The 11,668-nt window shown below is 40.1% G+C and overlaps 1 protein-coding gene across 1 annotated transcript; it reads left to right on the top strand.

The window, feature by feature from the left end:
- The first annotated feature begins 271 nt into the window (after nt 1–271).
- On the top strand, nt 272–11,540 carry rbm25b (RNA binding motif protein 25b). Its single transcript, XM_079255413.1, has 17 exons — nt 272–378; nt 830–926; nt 1,093–1,307; nt 1,474–1,531; nt 1,672–1,832; nt 1,965–2,150; nt 2,265–2,348; nt 5,230–5,501; nt 7,014–7,125; nt 7,598–7,687; nt 8,323–8,396; nt 8,611–8,761; nt 9,005–9,416; nt 9,713–10,008; nt 10,157–10,255; nt 10,349–10,396; nt 10,738–11,540. The coding sequence occupies exons 2-17, from the start codon at nt 848–850 to the stop codon at nt 10,828–10,830; spliced, it is 2,430 nt and encodes an 809-aa protein (XP_079111539.1). The 5' UTR covers nt 272–378; nt 830–847; the 3' UTR covers nt 10,831–11,540.
- Nucleotides 11,541–11,668: the final 128 nt, after the last annotated feature.

Raw genomic sequence — 11,668 nt, 5'->3', positions numbered from 1 at the left:
TTTCCAAATGGACATTAAATCTATGCTGCTGTACACTGCATACTCTAAATAAAATCCAAGTTAAATTTCTATGGGAAAGTTCCTTGAGATATTAAAAATCTTGCGAAAGGAGTTAGCTTACTTTTGTAGGATACTTTATAAATAATTTATATAAATAAACCTAAATTTCATGACATTTAACCCAGCTGTAGCTCCGTCCACTAGCCACATTCCGGTGTACAAAACAAGCGCCCCTTTAAGCCTGCGCGTAAAGCGCTTGCGTCAATGTTTTCGAAGGCCCGCGGCGAGTTAGTGTGCTAATACGAGACTCGCAACGTTTTCATAATAATTAACCGTTTTATTCTGGATTTTATCCACTTATGAGCCACCTGTGTAGGGGTATGTATTGTAGAAGTTTTTACATTAATTGAAAACACGTATTTATTTGTCCAAAGTCAGTTTAGGTTCTTAGGTAACAGCAGCTCTAGTTTATGTTAGCTTAGCTGTGCCGGGCTACGTACGAGTAGCGTGTTCTAAGCTAGCATTAGCTAACCAAGCTGCTACATTGTTTTCGGTCAGTTTAGCTAATTTACCGAAAACTGGTTATTTATACTAAAACTTCAGGGTTTAGGGAACTTAAATTAGTGAATATCGACCAATGAACTCAAACTACAAGCAAGCAAAGTTACACGTAAATAGTAAAAGTAAAAGTTAGTGTAATGCACCATGCTAAAGTACCGACACAATCTCAGGTGTGTTCTTAGCGTGCTTTTATCCAGCCAAGCTAACTGTTTTTGAGTTGCTGTTGTTATGAAGACTTGTTGAAATTGTTCGTATTTGTCTCCATCAGGTCACATTTACTACCAGAATGTCCTTCCCTCCGCATTTGAACCGGCCGCTGTTGCCCCCGCCTGGGATACCCCCCCAGTATGCTGGCTTCCCTGCAGGTAAGTGGATCCACGACCCCCAGATAGCCTTTCTCAGATTGTAAAAACACTTACAGTGTTCATGAATACAATTATCTTAAGGTACCAGATATGTATTTTTATATAAATGATTTAATTATTAATATTTTTGCCATTATATCACAAATATTTCCTTGCACTGTTGTAGGAACTCCAATGATACCAGTTCACATGGGGATCATGGCCCCCACTCGTGCAGTGATGGTCCAGTCTGTGCCAGTGGTCAGTAAGCCTGCGGTCCCAAAGAAGGACATTTCCTCACTGCGAGCCAAAGATGATGAAAACAGTGGGCCCACTACTACGGTGTTTGTGGGGAATATATCGGAGAAAGCTTCAGACATGCTCATCAGACAGCTCTTGGCAGTAAGGGATAAATATTTCACACATTGCATTGACATTAGTAAATTGATATTAACCTTTGGACATTTTTATTCTTTGCATGAACGTTAAAGTTTGTGAAATAGACTTGCAAAAAACAAACACAAAAAAAACACTACTGATGAATATTTTTACTTTTGTGCCTTTATAGAAATGTGGAATTGTTTTAAGTTGGAAGAGAGTCCAGGGAGCATCTGGCAAGCTTCAAGGTAATTCATAACCATATAGATGGATGATGATGAAGGCTGCATTCATGATTAACTCAATTTGCCATTTAAGTTTGTCCAGAAAGATCACTTTTTATCCGAGTACAGTATTTGAACCTGCATTTTTATTCTGTTTTTTGCAGCTTTTGGTTTCTGCGAATACAAGGAGCCAGAGTCCACATTGCGAGCTCTGCGGCTGCTTCATGACTTGCAGATTGGAGATAAAAACCTGCTAGTGAAGGTGGATGCCAAGACTAAATCCCAACTGGATGAATGGAAGGCCAAGAAGAAGACTGCAAATGGGGTATAAATCTGTCTACAGAAATTATTCTAGATGATTTTAAGTTTGATTCCTTTATAAATGAAAAAAGTTTAGAATTTTGATAGGGCAGTCAGTGAAAACAAAACTGGAACCATAATTTGTCTGTACTTACAGGCCAAGAAGCCTGAAGATGGAGGAGATGATGAGGAAGAGGTCCTTGATGAGGAGACAAAAAAGAAAGATGAAATTGTCAAAGGTGCCATTGATGGACTGATGCGGGAATATGCTGCCGAACTTAATGCGCCCTCTCAAGATGACGAGTCCCAGCGACGGAAGAGAAAAAAAGAAAAGAAAGAAGAGGTATGGCTACAGTTATGGTTAAGGAGGTTTCAATGTCTTCTGACTGTAGATTCAAGATGAGCATTATTGTTGCAACCTGAGAATTGAATTTAATCTCCAATTCTTTCCACTTAGGATGACATTAACACTATTGACATGGAGGAGGACAAGAGAGACCTGATTTCCAGAGAGATTAGTAAATTTCGTGACACTCACAAGGTAAAGTGTCTTCTTTTATCTCGTTGTTGACATTACAGGTTTGGACAGCAGTTGCTTACTTAGTTCACTCCTAGAGCTTGCACATTTAGTTTACTATGTCACACTTGATCAGTAATGTGAATACTGCGCCACAGATTGGCTGCCTCTAAAATGTATGCAACCAAACATATTAATGCACCTTATTTTAAATTTTTCACGTTCAATCACCACAAAAGTTGGTTAGTATTCTTGTCGCCTTTCTCAGGCCTGATTTGAAACCTATGACCACTGTAGTTAAACTATTTAGGTGTGACTATTAGAGATCCATTTCTTCATTCATCACACAAAAATGCATGGAGACGATGTAAAGTTACTTTAAAGCTAATCTATTCATTAAACCCCACCATTATGATAGTGATCATATGGTGACTAAAGCAAGATGAATCTCAGAGCTTTGGAAAAAGTTGCCAGGATAGGATGTAAGTATCAGCCTTCTTTTATTTTATACATACACTGGGCGTCCCCCTCTTGAGGACTTGCATTGGGGCAACTGGACTGCTCTTTTGTGACCAGGGTAGTGTCCTTTATTTAACCAATATTTTATCATTCGGTATACTTCCAATCTTGACGAATGTACAAGAACATTGGCAGCTTCCTGGAAATGTGCAGAGTCAGTGAACCTGTGCGAGTCCTCTGTAAATTATGGTCTGTCTTAATGGTGTTCATGTTGAAGCGTAAGGGCTCAGTAACCGCTGCAGTGACTCCTGCTGTAACCTTTATGATGCTAGTGTGGAGTGGGGACGCCCTCTCCACAGCAGTATGATGATCTGAAGACCGACAAGGTACGTGCGCTCTCTGTGTGTTGTGGAATCTCTCTCTTCCATCTTTTCCATTGACTCTGTATCTCACTGTCTCTGCCTTAGTTTTTTTTTTTTTTTCCTTGCAAAAGATCACAAGATGAAAACTTGATCAGTGTTCTTGTTTTCTGTAAGAAAACAAATTATTGCCATCAGGTTAAAGACATAATATAGAAATAGAAAAGAAGTTATTGTTCGGACTGTCGGGAATAAAAATTCTGATTAAGGACCAGCTTAAAAATAGATGAAAAAACAGGGAAAAAGGAGATGCTTTGCAGAACATTGAAATAACAGCAAAATAATTGTTTTCTCCAAGCAGGAGGGCATGTATTTGTTTACCAAGCCCTGAGAAACATTTCAGAGGTAAGTAAGAAGCATAGACTGTATATAAAAGATGACCACAGTCTTAGAGCAAGCTTCAGCTTAGCTGATTTATTGAAAAGTGCAGCATAATGCATGCTATGTAGCATTTAAGGTGCAGAATTAAAGAAAAACAGCAGGGTACAAAAAAAGTGAGATGGTGCTCTTTTGTGAAATGACTCTGTAATCAAAAACGTAACGGGAAAGTTCATTTTAGGCATATCTAACTTGATTAATAAGCGTTAGGGAAACAAGTGGTTCATTATTGGTGCTATGTTTTATATTGCAGTGGCTTGTTTGTGGAGTTAATAGCTTTCCATATTATTTCTCTCTAAATTTGTTTTCAGAGTATGCATGGCTGTTTTATTTGTATTTTTCCACTTTAATGAATGAGCTGGTTGTGGCTTGGTCAATCTTTAATGCACAGTCTATGTTTAAAAAGTCACCTGACAGTAAAAGGACATCTGACATGACGTCAGCAAAAGAAGAGTTAGGCATAGGTCAGATCTGTAATTAGTAATTCTTGACCAGAGAACTCCCAAAGTTTTGAGGACATTGCTAACATCTCACATATATTTTGTCGTGTTTTGACATTTAAACTCTTGAGTTGCATTACACCCAAGGCTTTTATTAGTCTTTCATGCTGCAGACAATGTGATTGTATGAGACAGTCAACTTCAGTTTAGATAACATCTACTCAAAATTTAGATTATAACACCACAAATGTAAGAGAAAAAAAAAGGAAACAGTGTTTATTATGATTATATCCCTGCATATCTTTATCAGGTATGTTCTTAACTATAAATGTTACAGAAATGCACTTGAAGCCATGTGTGTAATGCATATGAAGGCAGAGTTGTGGTGTGTGTGTGTGTGTGTGTGTGTGTGTGTGTGTGTGTGTGTGTGTGTGTGTGTGTGAGTGAGAAATCAGTCAAGAAGAGCAGCTGAAGACTTCTCAGGGGTAAGACAGCTTCTACAATTTCATTTATCTGTGCAGAAATGTGACTGACGTTCATATTGTTCATTTTATGACTTAAAACTGCACCGATTGCCATGTTATCTATTGACATAAAGGCTATTTTTGATGATTATGATGATGCTAAAGCAAGACGGAATCCCATAACATTTTTCCCTTGTATACCATGTGACCTGCTTTCCTCCCAGGCCTAACTTAAAAGGCTTGTAGGGGCAGCGAAGGGCTGAATCCATAGTTCAACACCTGTAAGTCACAAACAACTAGTTCAACAAAAGACTGATGCCTCTTTTCTGTTTTTGTTTTCCTTGTTCTGAAAGAAGGCCTCTAAAGGAGAGAGAAAGCATTGTCTTTTGCTGCGTTATGTATGCCTCTCATTGAAGATGTTCCACAGATCTTTACAACTATTTAAGTGGTTTCCAGTCATGTTCTTGCTAAAATGTAACCGTTTTTCCCAATTTTGAAGCGACGTAATGCATCATGTTGTTTTAAGCGACTGAAGACGCTCTCTCTCACTCTCTCTGTGAAGGGGAGCCTTTTGAATGAGCCGTGTTTTCCAAGTTAGGAATACAGTTTTGAATGGATTAGAATAGGGCATGCTCCTCTGGGAAACCTCAAAATCTGGAAACCACTTGATCTGTGTACATTTGTCAACATACTGCATATGCTCTCATGTGGCATCAGCTGAACCTGTCTGTGTTTTGCTCTGCAGAAACTAGAAGAGGAGAAGGACAAGCGGGAGAAGGAACGGTTGGAGTTTGAGCGTGAAAGGAAGGAGCGAGAAAAGGAGCGAGAACGGGAAAGAGAACGACGGGACCGTGAGCGGGAGAAGGAACGGGAAAGGGAGCGGGAGAGGGAGAGAGAGAGGGAGCGAGAACGCGAGAGAGACCGAGACAAAGACCGTGAGCGCAGGACCAGAGAGAGGGAGCGAGACTGGGAAAGAGACAGGAGCCGCGACAGGAGTGCCAACCGCAGCCGATCAAGGTGAAGTTAAAAAACTTTAGAAATACAGAATCTTACGTTTTATTCAAACACAAAAAGCTTTAGGATTAAGCAGCACTAAGAATTTTATACATGTTAAAATGTCTGCACATTCAGTGCCAACTTCTCATTTATCACTCTCCCAGTTTAAATCATGTATATAAATGTTATTTTCAGTAGCTTTCTGTACAATAAAGAACTATGCAACATTTTAATAGTAAAATAGTTACACCTATGCCAGTGCAGATGTCAATCTTTCAGTGAACAATGTCCACTGAGTGGACGTAATGTATGTGTTTTTGGTTTTTACATATTCTCTGCTAGATTTAACTAAACCTAACAATAACATCACAACTAAAAGGATTTTTGACAAATAAGCCCACCATTGTACCCTTGTATAGAAAAATGAGTTCCGTATTTTTCGGGCCACAAGGCACACTACATTATAAGGCGCAGGTGGAGTCTATTTGTCTTCAGGTCATACATAAGGCGCACCGCGTTATTAGGTGCATGCTAAAATGAAAGTAAAACAAAGTAACGAAAGCAAAACAGTGACTTTAGTTGAACTTTATTCAACAACCGTACTGGGTATATTTTAAAATACATACTTGTTTTTTTTTTTTTTTTCTTTTTAACCAGTCTGTTGTAACAAATTCATCAGTCCTCATCTTCTGTGTCGGAACTGAACAGCTGTGCAATTTCGCCATCAAGCGTATCGGGTTCTCTCTCTGTTGTCAGTCCGTGTCGTTGCTGGGTGGCTGTTCAACAATCGATCCAGATACGTTAGCCCAGGCATCCAAAATCCATTCACATATGGTGGCGTAACTCGCCTGACACTGTTCGCCGTCTCTCATCTATCGCTCCCATGACGGTTGCAACTTCACATTAAACTTGCTGTTCACACCAATGTCCAGCTGTTGTAATTCTTTCAGTAGTCCTTCCGACATGGTAACAAGCTCAGAATTCATTTGCTTTACCTGATTAGTGGCAATATGAGTGCGTATGGATTTGTGGATCAACAGAATCGGTGATGCGTGAAAAAAAAAAACAAACAAACCATCCAGTCTGTTTACATACGCCTCTCTCAAGCCATTCTCTCAGCGCCCATATGATGGTGGGAAATGGTCTTGCCGTCAATTAGGCAGAGCGCTTAAAATCGCACATTTTTACAGATTTTGGTGCACTGCCGATTTTTACAAAACTGAGCTGCTTTTAAGTGTGTGTTATAGCCTAAAAAATACCGTATATCATGAATGCTGACAAAAAGTATAAGTCATTGTTGCTCTTGACTGTAAAATGATTCAGTAATGATAATTCCTAATGAGCTCAGACAGGTGTTTTTACATATTGTTGCTGAGTGAAGCTCCTTTAAGACCATATGCTTCACTTTACTTACATCTCGATGCCTCCTCTAACACTGAGCTGAAACCTGTCATGTGTGTTGTTTGTCCAAAAAAAGATTCAAACTCAGTAGATCAGTAACCTTTTTTTTTTTTTTTTTTTTTTCTTTTGCAGGGAGTTGAGTCGAGACAGAGAAAAGAAGCGGGACCAAGAGGATGAAGAAGAGGCGTATGAACGCAGAAAGCTAGAGAGAAAACTGAGAGACAAGGAAGCAGCCTATCAGGAGGTAGAAACGGCAGACAAAAACTGCCTCAACTTAATTTTACATATTCAATTTCCAAATTCACAAACATGTTTTAAATGGAAGAATATAGCTTTATCTCAGTGCAAAATCAATTATTCAAATTGTTTTAGGTGGTATAAAGTTTTTAAAGAAACTCCTCAGGTTTTTAGAAAGCTAGTTTGGTCTGAATTGATTAAATTCTGTTTAAAAGAAAAATGCAGAATGTGTAAAACTAATAGTCATGCGGTTGTTGCTCCTCACCCTACATTTATTTTAGAGCAAAATTTGTTTGGTTCATTTATTAAATGGAAACTCCAAAAGAGTTAGGTAATTGTAAAATACACAAAATTTACTTTACTTTCTTAAGTTTAGTCTAAAATCACTTTGTGTCCAAGAAAAGCCGTTGCCATACTACACAGCCTTGCTAGGGATCTGTAAAGTGCTTGTGCCTTACCTCTCATGGTTTTCATTAAAGCGCCTAAAGAACTGGGAGCTAAGGGAAAGGAAAAAGGCCAGGGACTATGCAAAGGAAGCAGAAAGAGAAGAAGAGCGCCGACGAGAAATGGTAAGAGGTCACAATCCATATTGTCCTTTTTTTTCCTTTTGAGTTTAACCAAAATCTTAATTTCTTTGGGATTTAAGTTATTATTTTGACTCAACTATCCTGTTGTAAGTTAAAACGATGACTGAGTCTTATTAATTTGCCTTCATAGTACTTTCCATAGGGCTGCACGGTGGCACAGTGGTTAGCACTGTGGCCTCACAGCAAGAAGGTCGCTGGTTCGATCCTTGGCTGGTTTGGTCAGTGGCCTTTCTGTGTGGAGTTTGCATGTTTTCCCCGTGTATGCGTGGGTTCTCTCCGGGTACTCCAGCTTCCTCCCACCATCCAAAGACATGCATGATAGGTTACTTGGTCACTCTAAATTGCCCCTAGGAGTGAGTGTGAGCGTTAGTGTGGTTGTTCGTCTCTCTCTGTGTGGCCCTGCAATGGACTAGCGAGCTGTCCAGGGTGTACCCTGCCTGTTGCCCAAAGCCAGCTGGGATAGGCTCCAGCTTCCCCGCGACCCTGAATTGGAATAAGCGGTTCGGAAAATGAATGAATGAGTACTTTCCATAAAGGTTAAAAGGACAGCTTTTTTGTTAGATTTTGTTGGATTTATTATTATTAAAAATAAATTCAGCTTGGTCTTTTTTTTGTAGGTTAAAGAAGGCAAACGGTTGAAAGAGTTTCTTGAAGACTATGATGATGACAGAGACGACCCCAAGTATTACAGGTGGGCTGCAATGGAGGAAAAAAAGCAACTGTTCTTTCTTATTTCAAACACATCCATAATGAGGATTTGAGTCTTTGACTGTCACTATGTACAGAAATGTGATATCTGACATGTTCAGTGAAATGTTGCATTGGTTCTTCTCACTCAGCAGTTCATGTAACACTGCAGCTATTCCCATTGTTCTGAAGGCTGCTGTTTTCACTTTGACCCCTAGGGGCAGTGCGCTGCAGAAGCGTCTCAGAGACAGAGAGAAAGAGATGGAGGCAGACGAGCGTGATAGGAAGAGAGAGAAGGAGGAGCTGGAGGAGATCAGACAGCGGCTGTTAGACGAGGGACATCCAGACCCAGACGCAGAGCTACGCAGGGTATGCCTGTCTGCTGTTATTATTATAATAATAGTAGTAAGAATAATAATAATAATAATGTCTGTGTTTGCCTGCAGTTTGGTGGCATGCTATATGTTCTTTGTGAAGGTCACTTTATCATCCATGTCTCTCCATCTCTGGATATTGAGAAGTCAAGATTTTAACATCTGCTGATGACCATTTTTTTCTCTAAAATCCTGTGATTGGATGATATTTACTGGTATCTGTTTGTTATTGGTCTAGATGGAGGAGGAAGAGGAGGAGCGTCTAAGGAAACCTCCCATTATTCAAGAACCAGAACCTGAGGAGCAACGTGAGCGACACAGGAGTTCACGAGACCATCGGGATCGCAGACAGGAGCCGGACAGAGCAGAAACCCGCACACGGCCCAATCACTTTGAGAACGAGGTGGAGGAGGGTGAGGAGGAGGATTATGACAATGATGAAGATAACCCTGACACAAAACCATGCTTGAAGCCCACAATGAGGCCCATCACAGCAGCACCTTCAGTGTCATCAGCCAGTGGAAATGCGTCTCCAAACACCCCTGGAGACGAGTCGCCCTGCGGCATCATCATCCCTCATGAGAACTCGCCTCCTGACGCCTTGCCGCAGGAGGAACACCGACCAAAAATTGGACTCAGTCTGAAACTGGGTGAGTTTCAAAGACTTGTATTTTTCTTCCAGGAGTCTGATAAAAAGCAACACATTTTCAATCAAACTCCTCATGAATCATGAACCGACATAATTGGATTTCCATACACAGAAACTGCAAAAGCTCAAAAGACGTCTTTAGCAGCCGATGAGTTAAGCAACAAATCTCATAGTTCCCTTGTTGGCAGACATTGGTAACAACTGAAGACCTTTATATTGTTCAGTCACAGTATATAGAACAGACATGTGTTGCAACATGGTGAAAGAAAACTACTTATCTAGCTGTTTCCTCATCAGGTGCCACAGGGAGCCCCAGTCAACCCAATGTAGGCAAGAGGAAGAAGCTTCCAGTGGACAGTGTTTTTGACAAGTTTGATGATGAGGAGGCTGATGAACAGCCACGCAAGAGGAAGCTGGTGCCCCTGGACTATGATGATGATAAAAGCCTTGGGGTGGACGGTGCTGGGCTCTCGAGCATCAAGGGAGCCAATGCCGAGGAGAAACGGAAACACATAAAGAGTCTGATAGAAAAGATTCCCACAGCAAAACCTGAGCTGTTTTCCTACCCGCTGGATTGGACGATGGTCGACACGGTGAGGAGAGGACATAAATTAGATTGTAAAACATTTTCAGTTTGTTTAATAGTTCACAAGCTACACAGCTCCATCCTTTTTGTGTTTTCTCGTGCTATTAAATAATCTGCATTAATGTTTTAATGCCCTTTTTTTCTCCATTCTGTAGACATTAATGGAACGACGCGTTCGGCCCTGGATCAATAAAAAGATCATTGAGTACATTGGCGAGGAAGAACCAACATTGGTGGACTTTGTTTGCTCAAAGGTACTGATCATGCAGCCATTTAGTTGACTCTTGAGAAGGTGGGGAAAAATTTAAATGCATTCATTTTTTTTTTTTTTTACCTCACTCTTTCAGGTGATGGCTCACAGTATGCCACAGAGTATCTTGGATGATGTTGCCATGGTGAGTAATACCAAAGATATGATCATGTTATGATTGTCAGTGAGGCTCATTTATCTTCCATGTTATCGAGCTATGGAAGAAAAAAAGTCAACACAGGAGCTGACTTTAAATATCGGTCTTGCAGAGCCATGTTTACATTTAAAATGTTGCCATTCATGGTCAACCACAGACACGAGTCAGTATTTTATTCACCTTGATTATTCTTTTACTGACCCGAATCAGTCCGGTGTAGTCAGTAACAACTTTTTTGTTGATACTAACACTCAACCTTTAGGATATTTTCAGTCATCTTACTGCTTCTCGGGTGTACTTTGTTTAATCTTGTTTTTGCACCTGCTCAGGTTCTTGACGAAGAAGCTGAAGTCTTCATAGTGAAGATGTGGCGGTTACTCATTTATGAAACAGAAGCTAAGAAGATTGGACTGGTGAAATAAGCAGAACATCCCTGGATGAAGTTGACCCCTTTCCAATTGTGTGTAATAGTGTAGCAAAATGATGCCCCCCCCCCCAAATGAAGAGACTGCAACTGCAGTATCTGCTCACACTCATATTTGCAACAGTTAAGAACATTTTTTCATCCCTCCTTCCAGCAAACTCAGGCTCCATCCGCCTTCCTGCTGTTTGCAGGTGCCGACTGTCCATTTTGCTTCTGTGTATAAACTGTCATTTGGCTTTGACTAAATAATGTTGAAAGGTATCTGCTGTCAGATATGCACAACCATCGAGTTGCAGATGAAGTCTATTGGTTATATTCTTGCATATGTAAACATGCCAATTCAGTTTTATAAGAAGTGTGCAGGGTTGTCACACGCAACCAGCTTACAGTTAAAGATGGTTTTCATATGTGGACATGTTCTCTTTTTTGCAGGGCTATTTATTTATGGTTTGATACAACTCACACTCATTTCTGGCAGTTAAACTTTTTCCTTCTAACATTCCTGATAGTTCGTGTTTTTTGTCCACAGGCCATCAAAACACAAAACCAGATGCATTTGTCATCTGAAATGTGTATTGAGGTCACCAAGCTCATGGATAGCAATATGACTGAAGCTGTAAAGCACACATTGTAACCACTATAGGCAGAAAATTTACAAAAGAACATTTTGAAGTTGTAAAGGCACTCTCCATTCTAGTTTTTGTTTTGTATTTGTGAACATTTGATTAAAAACAATTTTTTTTAAGCTTTTGCTTCCCATGTTAAGTCACTTCCATTAACGGCGTTATTGATGTGGTAATCACCTCTGAAACTCAAAACTCCAGCTGGTTTTACAC

Source organism: Telmatherina bonti (assembly GCF_933228915.1).
Source record: "Telmatherina bonti genome assembly, chromosome: 16".
NCBI lineage: Eukaryota > Metazoa > Chordata > Actinopteri > Atheriniformes > Telmatherinidae > Telmatherina > Telmatherina bonti.
The sequence above is the reverse complement of the archived record's forward strand: the minus strand, read 5'-3'. Positions and strand labels throughout refer to the sequence as shown.

Coding starts and splice junctions, on each gene's coding strand:
- rbm25b (XM_079255413.1), top strand. CDS start 848: ATGTCCTTCCCTCCGCATTTGAACCGGCCGCTGTTGCCCCCGCCTGGG. Junction 7,688..8,322: donor AAGAGCGCCGACGAGAAATG/GTAAGAGGTCAC, acceptor TTTTTTTTGTAG/GTTAAAGAAGGCAAACGGTT. Junction 8,397..8,610: donor GACGACCCCAAGTATTACAG/GTGGGCTGCAAT, acceptor TTTGACCCCTAG/GGGCAGTGCGCTGCAGAAGC.